General features: G+C 38.7%; 1 protein-coding gene across 2 annotated transcripts in view; it reads left to right on the top strand.

The window, feature by feature from the left end:
- The window catches only part of cntn5 (contactin 5), a 301,937-nt gene that overhangs the window by 99,370 nt on the left and 186,812 nt on the right, over window positions 1-15,755 (top strand). For both annotated transcript variants that reach the window (XM_066685167.1, XM_066685168.1), the window contains exon 2: window positions 13,086-13,205. In XM_066685167.1, coding sequence (XP_066541264.1) covers window positions 13,151-13,205 — 55 coding nt within the window. In that variant the 5' untranslated portion in view covers window positions 13,086-13,150. The remainder of the gene's footprint in view (window positions 1-13,085; window positions 13,206-15,755) is intronic.

Here is a 15,755-nt window from a genome sequence, read left to right on the forward strand (position 1 = left end):
CATGTTCCCAGGCAGAGTCATTGAAGACGACGTTCACAAATTTAATTCAACACACTTTTTTTATATAAATCAGAGAATGTTTCCTCACCACATGCTAGCTGTACTGTCTGCTTGCGTGCTGGAGAAAGGTCTCAGTAAATGGTAAATAAACTAAGAGTCTCGGTCTGAACTGGCTCAGGATTTCTCTCTGTGCATTGTTGGATGAGCCACAGCTAAGGCATTTGGACAATGGAAAGACCTCTGAACTTTTAAAAGCATGAAAAGGGTTGAGGATCTTGTGCTATCTCTGCACCATACGTGGGTAATATTGACATTTTTATTACTTAATTTTAAGGTGGAACTTACTACATAATCCGGAGACCGATAACATTCTTTGAAAGTAAACCCAGACTGAAAATGCTACAAAATGAAATAGCTTGAGCTACAAATGGGTTTCTGTGGTAATTCAAACAGTGAACAAAACCTTACAGACAAGTTAAATTTCAACAATTAACAAGTTACAGTCAGCTTCTTACTCAAACATACTGTTCCACTGTAAAAGATGCAGAGCTTCTGAATGAACACAAATAGGAAGTGGAGTTTGTTTTACTGAAAACAGTAAGGAACACTAGGTACAATTTTGTTTTGTTTGTTTTTTTTTTTGCCCCTGGGGCTCCCATTAGTTAAATTCATTGTTACAGCACTGTACTGAAATCAATGGGAGAAGGAAACGGTGGTTTCCTACCATCTCCAAAAGTTACATAGTACAGTTTCTGCAGTGTTGAAGCCAGATTAGCAAAGGCACTCTACTGAAGGGGTTTCAGTTGGTCTTGCTCTAGGGGGATTTTTTTCTTGCCTTTATCGCCACAGCATTGACGTCTTGGGACCAGCACCCAGTTTTCTGAAGCTGCTTTGTGGCAGCTGTAAAGAAGCTCTCTACAAATAAAATTGAGATGAATTGGTTTCTTCTGTGGCACTGTTACAAAAAATCTTCGCTTGTGCCTTTATTTTTTAAGAGTGTAGCTCTTTCATGTTGGATATTTTCCAAAAGGCAGACCATTGTCACAGTTGAAATGTTTCACTTTGAAATCTCTAACAGCCTCTAACAGTTAGAGTAATCTTTTCTGATGCAATACTTTTGTTGGAAGCGGGTGTGTACTGCATTTTTATTTATTTTTATTTTATTTTATTTTTTTACCAATGCACATTGTTTGATTTCCGACAGAATCTTGATGCTGTCTAACTGAAAAACAAACAGGCAGACATGCTTGATCTGACACGAGGGTGTGGATCACTTAGAACGGAAAGATCAATAATTACAGAATAGGAGCTGTAGTCCATGTCTGAATGCTGCTGCAAGTAAGGCTCATGTCTGTCAACATGTAACGTTCAATCTGTCTTAATTAATGAGCGATACATACAAAGATTTTGACTCTTTAAAATCTGTCCCCAGAGAAGTTGCCCATTTGCGAATTTTGAAGTGTGTTGGTGCCTTTTGGCCTGGACACTTCTGGAGAAAATGTATTTAATCTTAGTGAGTGTTTTCTTGGTTAAATAAATGGTAAAAAAAAGAGGTTTTTATACTGGTAGTTTCCTACCCTCTTTTAAAAGTTATGCAGTGCAGTTTCTGCAGTGCTGAGCACAGAGTAGTAATGACAGTCTCTATTCTTCCTATTACAGCTCAGTGAAGCATCAAAGCAATTTTGAAACTGTAATTTTAGTATAAAAATACTTCCTAGTGTTCCTTAAATTTTCAGGAAATCTTATTTCATTCCATGCTTTTTAACAGAGATTATATACAAGATGTGCGCACAATTTGCGTTAAACTTTATCCAAAGATGGTTCTCTCCTCACAAAGTGTTGGGTCCCACTTTAATTTCAGCACAAATATCCCTCCATTTGTTTTCCTTTTCGCCTCCCCCGTGTATCTTAGGATGTGGATTAGCTTTGTAACAGACACTGCTTTCCATTTACCATAAACTTTCAGCACAATTATATTTCTTCATCTTCATCTGGGCCAGTTACCCTCTCCTCCCACAGCCTCTAAATGAAAGTCTTCTGGAAGGCCAAGAATAGCAGAATGGTATTAGTCATCAATGAATCACGGTGTCACACCAGCGAGTGAGATGCTGCAGGCGTCTACACACACACACGCACGCACACACACACACACACACACACACACACACACACACAATGCCAGATAGGAACACAGCACCTAAATCACTTTCTAGCACTGGAATGAGGATCCATGTGTTCTAAAGATATGTTAGCAGAGATGTATGTAAAGCTTTCACGCTAAGTATTTTAAATTATTCCATCTGCTAGAGAGCACACACTTTCATTTCAAATAATAAAACAATTCACATGTTTAGGAGAAAAACAATACCACTTTTAACTGTGTTCCCTGTAGAGGACTCATTTCACTTAGAAGCAGGGATGAACATGATTATTAGAGTAAACATTATTTTCAAAAAAGCTTTGAGAATTGATTGGTAAATTAGGATATCTCCATTATATCCACGTCAGTGTTTCTACTTGTATTCATTCTCATTCTATTTGATGACATATTTCTTAACTAACTAATTTCTGTGAAGGAAAATAGCAACTCAGCTAGCTCAGTTAGCAAGCTCTGCAGAGCTCCACTATCTTGCTTTGACCCAGAGCTGTCAGTCTGTTCTGTGGCTGGACTCATTCTCAACAAACTTTATTTTGTCCTCATCGGAGTAGTGGAGTAGTAATAAAAATATATGTGGTATAATTGTACGAAAAATTAAAACGGAAAAGAGCATTTATTAATCAAAATTAATTATAAAATGAATTTAATGTAATAATAAAAAAAGATTTAATGTGAAATGCCTATTCTTACTTAGTAAATCATCAAAACACAGAAAAAAATTCTTACCAAACTTTGGTACACAGTGGTGCTTATTGATCTACTATTTGTATACCACTGAATTATTGAAGCATTATTGAAATAATTGAAATATGTGACAGTGTAATGCCAAAGCATCTGAGAAAGAACAAAATAGTCTTTGCTTTTGTTGAATCTTTTATATGTGTAATAATATTTTGTCATTATTTTATTTTCAATATTCAAATTACTTGCATGGAGCCGCAGGGCATTGCCACGTGTGTTTATAAGATTCTGCTGTATTAGGCTTTCTCAATGCAGTGATATTACTCTATAACACAATCTAATGTCTCTCCCTCAATGTTTTCAGTAATCTGTCGCTGTTCTTATAATTACATTATATTAAAATAATACTCTTACTTGCCTCATACTTTATAGAATAACTTTATTGCTTGCTATTTTTTGTCACATTCACACATCATCGAAAACCATGTATAAAGATATGTTGGTTATGTTCTTAGCTTCTTTTAGTCATTACCTACTGATCAAATGTAAGGAATCCAGATTCTGGATGTATTGGGTCTTTGCTACATATGAAAACAGAGAGTGAATTGTGTAAAACAGATTTTTGGCTATTTATTTGTCAGTGAATGGATATTTAACCCTTTGGCTGTTCTTTAACGTTTCTGGCTGTATTGCAGGTGATTCAGTTTCAGGATCTGATAGTCAGGATCTGTTTCAGGTTTTGTACAGCAGTGGAAAGATTGACTCTCTGAGCCTACTTCCATCCAGACAATCCTCAAAAAGAATCCCTGCCTGTCGCCTTGACACAGAGACAGTCACAGACCTCAATTCTGCATGTACAAAAAAAGAGATAGTCTATTATCCACAAACACACACACACACACATTGGGGGAATATGTGACCAAAATGCTAAGATGTCTTCCACGTGTTTGAATCCAGTTTACTTACTTTGTGTTTACACTCCAAATCTTGGAACACTGGATATAATCCTGGCAACATCTCAGTTCTGTTTATGTTAATCTAAATGCATTATTCAGATAGCCCTCATCTTTGTTATAGGGTTCACTTAAGTGTACCTATAGAAACTTTACAAAAGAGGGGGAAAACCTTAAAATTCAGTGGAAGTCAATGAAAAAGTAAGTTTGAAAAGAAACCAAAGAACTCCTTATTCATGCCAAATAATCTTGAAGATTCTGGGTTCTAGATCCAACTAATTACTTTAGTAAAGAACCCTTGTGGAACCATCCTTTTTAAGTGTGTACTATTTGCACTTCTGGCAAATGCTATCTACGTTTTGTTGCCTTGTATTTACACAGAGCCATGACAACATTTGTGTGATGTTAGTTTGTTGCACTAAGCCGTTTGCATTCTATATACCTTCCTGCATATGTAAACCTTCAGAGGTAAATATACAGTATTTCTCTGTAATTCTAATCTACGTAGTCTAGATGTAGACACATTTATATAGGTAAATGCATCCAATCCAACTCATTTCAAAGGTATCCAATGGAGCTCGATCACTATAGAAAACACAGTTCCACTGTTCTATAGCATAATAGAACAGGGCTTTAACTGATAGCTGTTTCTCCAGTGTGCCTCATTCTATTGGTCAGTGCTAATTATTAGAACGTACATCCCAGCGTGCTGTACATATTTAAAGGCGAATCCTTGACAGTTGATAATGTTTTTGAATCCCTGGACCCATCCTAGCACCAAGAACTGCTGTGATTGGTCAGGATACTCATAGAGCATTCAATACAACATTCAGTGATTGATTAGATGTTCATCTGTGTATTGCACACTTGAGCCCTGTCATTATTGTAATGCCTGATGTTGGGATAATGATGCATAATGATGATGTATTGTGTGGCTAGATCTTAATGTTGTAAGATGTATACAAAGCACGTGTCTGCTTCTTTTGTTTAAACCACAGTTGCTTATATTTAGGATTTTATAATGATTTATTTTCAGTGTTTTTCAGGACAGATGGGTTGAGTGAGGAAAGAAACATGGTCCCTCCAGTGCATATTTAAGCAGACAATAGTGCAAATACATTCAAACATTTGTGCAGAAACACTTTTATACATATTAACTATACTACTCACTTATCAGAAGACAATAAAAACCAGGTTGTAAAAATAAGCCTAAAGAGGTATGTTTATGTCTGAGGCTTTGATCACTTTTTCTAAAGCAGCTTTGGGTGCCGTGGTCAAGGACATGGCTGCAGCAATCATCAGCTGGTACCGTTCCCATGGCATCTTGAGTCATAGATGAGCCAAGTTTTCTGACTCCTGGGCTGCTGTGTGTTTTTGTGCTCGTATATGGGTGGTGTCTGGAGTGTTTGGAGATAACATGAGGCACAAGATAATACCTGTGACAGCCTGAAACTCTGCCCGTGTTTGATTAGCAAGCCACATTTTTTTAAATAAGAAAGTGTTCTTGTTTTTAAATACAGCCAATCAATGGTTTCTCATTAAACAACCAACAAACTAGGGATGTACTGAAGCACTGCAACATTATTCACTTTTTTTATTCATTCAGTTTATTAGGCTTGAACACGAAATTGTGTGATTGATTTAACTCACACTAGAACTTGTTAGCTTTTTTCTGCTTCCATTCTGAAGGAGTGTTAACGTTTGTGTATGCCCCGTTGTGTTTTAAATTCAAACGGTGGTAACATTTTAGTTTCTGTGTTTCCTGAAATTAAAATAATCTGATTCACAGTCAGAAGCGTTCCTCTTATTTAGTTATGTTTCTCTCACAAACTTAAAATATATCCAGTTTCAAATGTATATATCTGAAAATAAACTGTTCTTGTTTTCTGAGGTTGTATTTGATATGTTTCTGTCACACTCAGTCACTGTCTGTTGTCCAGTTCAGGGTCGTGGTGAGTCCGGAGCCTACCTGGAATCACGGGGTGCAAGGCAGGAATGCACCCTGGAGGGGATGTCAGTCCTTTACAGGGCAACACACACTCTCATATTCACTCAAACCTACGGACACTTTTTGAGTAGCCAGTTCACCTACTAATGTGTGTTTTTGGACTGTGGGAGGAAACCCACGAGGACACTGAGAACACACCAAACACACCACGAGAACATGCCAAACTCCTCACAGGCAGTCACCCGGAGTGGGAGTCAAACACACAACCTCCAGGTCCCTGGAGCTGTGTGACTGCGACACTCCCTGCTGCACCACGATTCTATGTGTTTTGACAAAATTTCTATTAATTCTTCCCACGGGCGTGCCAAATTCAGCTGGTTAAATGTCTATAGGCTCATTGAACTCAGTGAGTTGTTTGTTTATGATTTAAATTTAAGTTTGGTCATGTAAAATGGTGACACTCACAATAGCACTTTTTTTTTCAATTAATAGCAAGGGACAAATAAGTTATATGAAAAAATATACACAGTATTCGGCACTTCAGAAACAAACAACAACAAAAAAATTGGTAGTTTAATATGATGAAACTACAGTAGTACAATTTTCTATTCACTGCTGGGGACCAAATTGCCTGAGCAAAAGAAACCACTTCATTCTGCTTTTCTGATTTCTGTAAAATTGATTACAGTCAATGTTACCACCTACTTTTACTCAGTCTTATAAAAGCTGTGGTATAACTCATTAAGTGTGAGTAAAGTGAACAGCCTAACAAAATGATCATGGCCAGTGTAATTGCTGCATATTGTTTCAACACTTTAAGCATAGCCAGTCATATACAATTATCTCAGGAAACGTGGAGTCATTTTCTGATATTAGATAATTAACTTAATTACAGTGATCAACCTCACTACATGGTTTTTTTTACAAAGATCTGTTGCACTTTGACTTATTCTTTAATCCTGCCTTATATAATACCCCTGCATAGTATACTTCCTATATCCTGAACATGACTATTTTTATGATATTTTGGTGAGTCACACATGGGCTATCTGAGTGTCAGTGTTGGCCTTAACTGAATGTATAAAGGAACTGGAGCTTTTGAGCTGGGCCAACATGGTTTGAACATGGACTAGATGTGAACAGTTGATCTAAGTGGTTTGGAACATGGGTTATTAGTGGTACACAGGTTGGCTGCCTATATTGTGTAAGTGTTGACAGTCATGCATCTTTGTATATTTGGGGCCAACTTAAATATGTTAGAGAGATGTTTTTTTTAAAGCAGTCTGCACCTACCACTTCCCTGGAGGGCATCCCTCTGTGGGGCCAACATTTAACCCATGGAGAAAACATCATATTGCCTTGTGTGTGTGCTAGGTGTTAACATGCCAATTAGATAACGGAACAATAGTTCTAGGTCTAGGTAGTAGTATTACCTTAGAATTACACTTTCAAGATAATTGTGATGCTCCACTGAGCTGTAATAGGGAGAAAATAGCCTCTTTTGTTGCTACTCCAGGACCAGCACTGCAGAAACTACACAATGTAACTTTTTAATAGGGTAGGAAACCACTACACCTCCCCATATCAAAACAGTGCTGTAAAATAATGTACATTATGCAACTGTAGGGGAGCCCAGGAGCTTATTATTGCTATTATTAATAATGTATACAAGAATCAGTGTGCTGTCTTTATAAATAGCTGTTTTTAAGTGAAGGTGAAGAAATGGTCTGAAACTAATTTAGTTCTGTATATGCCTTGTTTGTATAGTCTGAAATACACACTATTTTCCTTAAGATAAAAAGCTAATGTGTTAGAAGCAATGATGCTAATTTATTATGATGCACTTTCTTTAATTTATCTGTATTAAAGGTTTGTAAACATATCTAAAGTACATGTCAGAAAGAATGGATTCTTCTTCTAAGATTAGATTACATTACAATGACTGTCGACACTACAGATCTGTTTCTTCTGAACATATTCCTTTAAAAACGCACTTCGTCTCAGAGTCCAGACAAGGCTATTACTAGAGTTCAGTCATCACGAGTGCATTTCCTCCTGAATGGAGACCTGTCGGAGGTCTAAGGCCCTTACGGTCAGTGAGCCGCAGTGAGCGGCGCCGTGATCAGACGCCCGGGCCGCTTTAATCTCTTCTCCTGAGGGAGAGATTATACTTGATCTAACTCTTAATTAATGAAGAATTTCAAAGAGAGGCTAGCTGCGTGGGTTCACCCCCACTGCAAATGAACATTGCATCACTTTTCTTCCCCTCCTTTTTTTTTATTTTTTTTTATAAAGCTCTTTCACTAATAAAGGGTCTTAAATGAGTTTTGCCTTTAAAACAATTAGCAGACAGGCTGAGTCTACCTTTTCCAGGCTGTTATTACAGCACATGGCAGACTCGCCGAGACATAATGAGTCAGAAGTGGAGCCTTCAATTTTAGTCTGTTATTTACCACTTCAAAGCAAAGACAATGTCTCCCTCAACTCCCTACCTTTTTCAGCACCCCTCCTCCCCCCACCCCACTCCTCTTTTCATCCACAGAGGACATGGAGCAGCATAATGTGTGATAGGAATTTCTTGTAAAGCTATAGTAGTGACATTCAGCACTAGGCTAAATAAATTCTTTAAGCAGGGATATGGTCTTCATGATTTAGACTGGATTTTTACATACACACACACACACACACACACACATTTGTCTGAAAAGTAAATGGCATATATTTAAAAATCAGCTATTCGTACTTAGCTGAGATTCTATATTCATTATGTTTTGTTTCTAGTGCATTTTATTATGTGTTCGTAATATGTTCTACATTTGGGTGGCGCAGCAGGTAGTGTCCCAGTCACACAGCTCCAGGGTCCTGGAGGTTGTGGGTTAGAGTCCTGCTGTGAGTGACTGTATGTGAGGAGTTTGGTGTATTAATATATATATATATATATATATATATATATATATATATATATATAATTATTATTATTATTTTATTTTTTTTCTTAGTTATAATCCGAGCTGACACTTTTACTGCAGGTCATTTTAGTGGTTAGCTGTTGTTTTATATTATAATCAATCAAAGTGCTAGAAAACTTAGTAGCTAACTTAGCTATCTGGCCAATTTGTGGCTAAATATGTTTGAATATGTGCTTAACTAAAAGGCTAAATATTGCTAACATTTTAGTTGCCTGAGTAGTTGGCTAGTTGGTTAGATACAAGTTATTTGTTTGCTGCAAAGACCTGTCTGGGCTCCAGACCAAGATGTCACCCATTTAATTGCATGCTCACCATTAGCAGCTACACTGCACCATAAAACTCTTTTGTGTTTCTTTGTGGAAGATATACAACCTTCATTTTCATTGCTGCAGATGATATTGTCAGCACATTTTGTAGTAATTAAGATAATCAGTCTCAACAATAGGATGCTTCTGGGCATCTAACCTGGAACAACTGTACCCAGCCAGTACAACACACATTAAAGCATAGGAAGATTTCCAGGTTTTCAGGCACTAATTTATAGCTACTGTATGCATAGTAATGTCAGCTATATGCACATGTACAGAATACAGAATATACAAAGCCTTTTTATGCATGCTGGTCTGTAGCTCAGCAATGTGACAGATACAGAAAAAGCAGGGTGTGAAGCTGAGTGTATTCAGGAGAGAATGGAAGATCTATAATGAAATGGAGAAAGAGAGGGGGAGTGAGAGCAGGAGGCTCTAGGAGGTCTGCCTGATGGAGCAGTGGAGTGCACTGAACTTTAGACAAGCCTGTCGGCTGCCCCACATTGCTTAATATACACAGGGGGCCCCGTCTCTGAGGACGCTCTCACGCTTAGACACATCCACAGTAATATCCCCAGAGCTGAATTAAATCTTACAATGTTCACTTGTGTCCAGCTGGAACTGATGAACACTGAAGATAGTTATTCAACACTGTAGTTAACACAGGGGATTTGAAGTGTACGTGTAAAACACATGGACTCGTCCACACATTCCTGTTTGCATGTGGGACACCATTCACACTCACATAATCCCCTCTAGTCAAGCAAAACAGAGCCTGCCTGTGTTCTTTTGTAAGATACAGTATAATTGCTGTGTATGTCTATAAACTGTATGTCTACAGGATAATTGCTAATGGCTTCCAAGGACTTAAAAAAATACAGTAGGTATTCTGAATGTATTTGTATTCACTAGCAGCATCCTGTGTTGAATCTAAACTCTGTAATTCTACAGGATCATGTTTTAGTTCCACACAATACGGCTAAGAGCGCCAAGCTCTCCCTTTGACCATGCCTTCAGGAGGTGAACAGAAGGCCTCATTTATCACTGACATCATTAGGAAGTGAAGGAGAAAATACCAATTTACACTACATAGACTGAAGTGTTGGGACATACCGCCTTGCCATTGAATTCACAAGTTTAATTCAGTCCCATTGCTGCAAGAGTATAAAATCTAGCCCCTAGCAATGTAGTCTGCCTTTATAAACTGTGAAAGAATCGATTGTCCTGAAGAGCTTACTGAATTCGAGCATCACACTATAATAAGATGCCACTGTTGGAACAAATAAGTTCATAAAATTTCTTTCCACCTAAATATTATGCAATAAACTATGAGCAGCATTATTAATAACTGGATGCATTTAGAAACCACAGCAAATCAGCCTCAAAGTTGCAAACCACATGAAGTTACAGAGAAGGCATCACCAAACAGGAAATACTGAGGCATACAGTGTGTAAAGTCACCAAGGTTCTGCTGATTCAATAACTGCATAGCTCCAAACCTCCTCTGACATTAACATCAGCACAAAAACTGTGTGCCGTGAGCTTCATGGCATAGATTTCCATGGTGGAGCAGCTGCATGTGAGGCTTACATCACCAAGCACAATGTCAAGCATCAGATGGAGTGGTGTAAAGCACATCTATCTTGCAGTCTGATGGATATGTCTCATTTTGGTGAATTACAGGAGAATGTTTCCTGTCTTGTGTCAGCAGTAAAGTTTGGTGGAGGAGGGGTAATGCTGTGACCTAGGGTTTACAGAGGTCTCTCAGTTCCAGTGAAGGGAAAACGTAATGCTTCACCATACTAACACAATCGTAAGCTTCCAATGTTTTGGGAACAGTTTGGGGAAAGCCCATGTCTGTTCCAGCATGACTGTGCCCCAGTGCACAAAGCAAGGTCCATAAAGGAACGTTTGCATGAGTTTGGTGTAAAAGGACTTGAGTGACCCTCACAGAATTATGGCATCAACCCCATCAAACACCTTTGGGGTGAGCAAGAACAGGGATTGTGAGCCATGCCCTATCATCCAACATCAGAGTCTGACCTCATGAATGCTCTTCTGGATGAATGGACAAAACTTACAACAGACACCCAGAAGAGTGAAACCTGTTGTAGCTGCAAAGGTTGAACCAAATCCATAACAATGCTTGTGGATGTAGCATGTGGTGCCATAATATATCCTGTTAGTGTCCCAATGTATTTTGTAAATATAGGTTATTTGTTAAAAACAATGTTTTTTTTTTTTTTTCCAATGGGTATTACCCATCACTGTGTGACAAAAAGAACACTATAGCCCTTACTCTGAGGGTTCTAGATATGCCACTGATTAGCTATGTGATATAGTCCAGACAGGTTTCAGCTGTTTTTTAGCAATAGTAAACTGTTGGTCAGCTGTGTTTACTGAAAGAGTCACTGTAAAATTGCAGCATGCACGATATTTTACACGTTCCAAATGTCTATGTTTAATCTGAAATGGCGTTAAAATGTTAATGTGCACAATCGGTAGCTTAGTGTACATTTACTATTAAAAACTTGCAGTATTGTAAAAGTTTTATTTGTACTCTCCTGGATACCACATGTATTTCTGCAATATGCCACTGTAGGGAAGGAAAATGTGTTATGCTTTTCACTCCACTGAACAGTCCATGTTGTGCTTGTCTTTTGTAGTTCCTGTTCTCAGATGCTGGGTATGTTGATCCTGCTGGGTAATTGTAGCAGACTACAGATGGGGGGACACCCATACCTTTATAACTTGGCCTTGTTAATGAGTTTAGAATGAGCCGAGGCTCTTTGCACCCCAGCTGCCCTTTGTAAAGCTCAGACAGCGCATAGCACATTTAAGGGAAATTAAGCTCAAACAGGCCTGTACCCTGAGGTAAACTCAGGTCAGAAAACTCCAGGCACCACTAGGCAAAGCTGCATATTTTTCACAGTGATACTTTTGATAGTGGACTGTGGTCATAAATAAACATGGGGTCTTGTGTCCAGAGTTATCCAGGGTTTGTGTGCGTGCGCGCGTGTGTATGTGTGTGTGTGTGTGTTCGTGTTTGTGCATGCTTGTGTATGCATACATGTTCACTGAGGTGCGGCAGAGGCAGGTGGCATTGTTAATGAATGAGACGAAGGGTGTGTGTGTGTGTGTGTGGGAGGGGGTGGGTGCGCCCATGACAGAGAGAGCGATTTGGGTGCATGCACTTGCTCTGAGTGCTCCCCCTCTCCTCAGGCTCTGCATGGGGTCCATTAATCGTGTCCTTCTTCATAAATTAATATTTGTTGTGGATTTTTTGCCAAAGGATTAGTGAATAATGTGGCTGTGTGTGCATGTGTTTTAAAGAGAGAGCTTGTTGATAGGACTAGTGCTGTGGCTGTTCCAGAGATGTGTGTTTATGATTTAAAGTGCCTAGTTGGTGTAGTATGCCTACAGCAACACACTCATATCTCTTCTGCTTTGATCATGTAGGATAATGCTTCTATCTCTCTCTCTCTCTCTCTCTCTCTCTCTCTCTCTCTCTCTCTCGCTCTCCTCCACTACCTCTACCTCTTGTGCTATCTCTCCATCACCTTAGCTCTCTCTCGGCAGGCCTAGTTGATGAGGAAAAGGAAGTAGTGTGCTGTGCAAACTTATTTGTTGTTGCCCACTTCTCAAGGTGTCAGCTCTCGTTTCTGTTCTGCTCCACAGAGCTGCTCTCTCTGTGCCTCTGGACTAACAGTAACCATAGCCACAGTGCAAACTTTTCTCACAGAGATGTGTTTAAAGTAACATATCACTCTCTCTCTATCTCTCTCTCTCTCCTTTGCTTTTTGACCACTCATTTGTTCATTCTTTTCTCACTCCTGCGCTTTTTTCTGTATTGCCCTCTTCTCTCTTCCTGCCTCCTTGACTATAATTCCAACTCCCTTTTTTTCTCCTTCTTTTGCACTCCATTCTCCTTTTGTCGTTTTTATTTTTCTTTCCGCCCCCCTCCTTCCCCAATTTTCTAATTCCTCACTCACTCTGGCTCTCTGCGTTTCTCTGTCTTGCTCCTCTTCTCTTTCTAACTCTTTTTCTATTGTCATTTCTCTTTCCTAGGCAGCGCTTTAATGAAGAAACAGACCTGCTAACAATCTTTCGGAAGGGGACCCTTCAGAACAAGTATGGGGTCACCATGGAAACCAATTCTCCTGCTGTCAATTATCAGTGGCCTGGCAGGTAGGGGAGCAGCGGTGCGATGGATGAACCACCTCTCTCTCTCTCTCTCTCTCTCTCTCTCTCTCTCTCTCTTTGCTCTGCTCTGTTAGTCTCTTTCTGTGTTATTTTGGTCTAGTTAACACTGGCTGGAGTGTGCGCTATAACCCATTACTGTCAGTAGCTTATAGATGGAGTACTTAATGTGTGGGCTGTGCTCCATCCATTTAAACACTTACTCAGAGAAGGGGCCACTGAATTTGATTGGGCAGTTACCTGCTGATCAGAGGTATTTTGATGGGGACTGTCTTCAAAATGAAAACAACAATGCCATGTATACGAAAACATAAACATTATTTTTTTTTTATGTCTCTGCATTTAAGCAATCCTTGGCAGTGATCTCTCTCTCTCTCTCTCTCTCTCTCTCTCTCTCTCTCTCTCTCTCTCTCTCTCTCTCTCTCTCTCTCTCACTCACTCACTCACTCACAGACACACACACAGTGACCCAGTGCACTAGGGTCAGTGAGCAAACACACACCTGGCCCGGCATCAATCCATGCTCATGGCCAGGGAGCAGTTGGGGGTTACTGAGGGAGGCAGTGTTCCTTCACTCCACATGGCCTCATTTTTTGCCAATCAAGTGAATCAAAACGGCAATGCCTTCATCCCAAGACCTCTTCTCTAACCTTTAGGTCAAAATGTGCTAATGCCAGTATTGCTTATTTATTTATTTATTTTTTTTATTTTATTATTATTATTTATGTATTTATTTTACATTAGGCAATGTATTAATACTCTGTTTTATTTATACACATGTAGGTGCTAATTTAGGATGAGTTAAAATTAAGGCTGCATTTTCAGTCATCATGTAAAACAAGACAGGGAACATTATGTCTAAGAAATATTTGTTTAGAGCATTGACAACATTTTGAAGAAAAAAAGAACATAGAAAGAAAACAAAGCAAAAGTGACTAAACGCCAGTGTTTCTGCTCCTCGCACCTCATTGCTGGGCGACTTGTGTTAGAAAGTAAACAGAGGCTCATTCGCAACAGCAAACCTTTTGAAGCTGATCATTCTGAACAATGCTGTGATTAGACAGAGTTAGAAAATGTTCTGTGGTCTGATCACTGTGGTATTCTGATCAAAGCATGTCACAAATTATTTAAGACCCCAGAAACTTGTGGAGAAGGGGTATAGTAGTATACCTGTTTTAAAGAACTTGGAGCCACAAGATTAGAAGCAGCTAGTTAGATATCTGACTTGCATATGTAACACATTAAAAATAGTGTAACACTGCATTATAAACTGTATCTCAAGAATGTACTACTATCAGTAACAACACCCTAGTAAATAAACCCATACAATTTGTAAGCGAGCTTAGAAATGCATTATCCATGAGTGATGTGATGCATTAATAAGCTCCTCTGAATGTGTCATTAACTGTTTGTCGACCAGTGTGTTAAATATTTAATGAGCTCATTATTTCATTGATCTTGAACAATGTAACACATAAACAAGACAATTATCTGAATTCACAGTGACCACAATACAAAGATAGGTCAGACAATCTCAAACATGTTTCTGAGTAGTTTCACACATAGTTAGAGCTCATAAACAAATGTTTTGACAGTCACATGTGTCCTTGTGCTTGAAAGAGGAGTAATAAAATGATAGCACATAGTATTTAAAAGCAACTTGTCATACAGTTCTGCCATTTTCAAGCAGGCCTTCATTAAATGTGCTGTAAATATTTTGACATCACATATCTAAACCTGTTTTAAACATTAACCAGGTATTTATTGCATTATTTGGTTATGTGAACATTTAGAAGCCTGAAATAATCTTCTAATACCTTGTTTAGGAAATGAACACATCACAGTTTTCAGCCACATTTACCCACCACAGTTTGAGCTTGTGATTTGTGTATTTCTTGAGACATTTTATCACACAGATCTCTCATGGTACTCCATATTGTGTGATGGTGACACATGGCGTAGTGCAATCTGCACTGAATTGTGAAAGGTCATATGTCTTTAAATACATGGAATAAACTCAGCAGTGGATTTGAAGAGCCACTTCAGCTTGTATTGCTGTTCTGCTGCTCTTAGCCACTGTGTGGATGTAAGTTCGCAGAGAGAACATGGGTGAGAATGGCTTACTATCTTTGGATGAGTCCTGTTTGCCTTTTCCCCCTCAGTCTTTCAGCAATAAATTAAGAACTCAAAATGAAAGCTGAATTAAACACCCAGACGTCGGTAAAGATTGGAATTTTAATATATTAACCTTGCAATTACAGCTTTCTCACTGTTGAGTGCTGTTCCAGAGTTGCGTAATATAAAGTATTCACAGAAACTATGAGAACAATGTTTTGATTTATCTGTAATATAAAAGAAATGCAGTTAAAAGACACAGCTTGACGGCATATTAATGAGCACAGTGTTTGCTGCTTTATTGTATAATGTATGGAGCTGTAGGTTCAAAAAAACCTATCTGTCAATTCTCTGAACTGTCTGTGCTAGAAAACCTGCCCACTGTCTGGCCACACACTTCTTTTTATTCACAGCGTGCACACA

The sequence above is a fragment of the Hoplias malabaricus genome, chromosome 11 (assembly GCF_029633855.1).
Source record: "Hoplias malabaricus isolate fHopMal1 chromosome 11, fHopMal1.hap1, whole genome shotgun sequence".
In the NCBI taxonomy this organism is placed as follows: domain Eukaryota; kingdom Metazoa; phylum Chordata; class Actinopteri; order Characiformes; family Erythrinidae; genus Hoplias; species Hoplias malabaricus.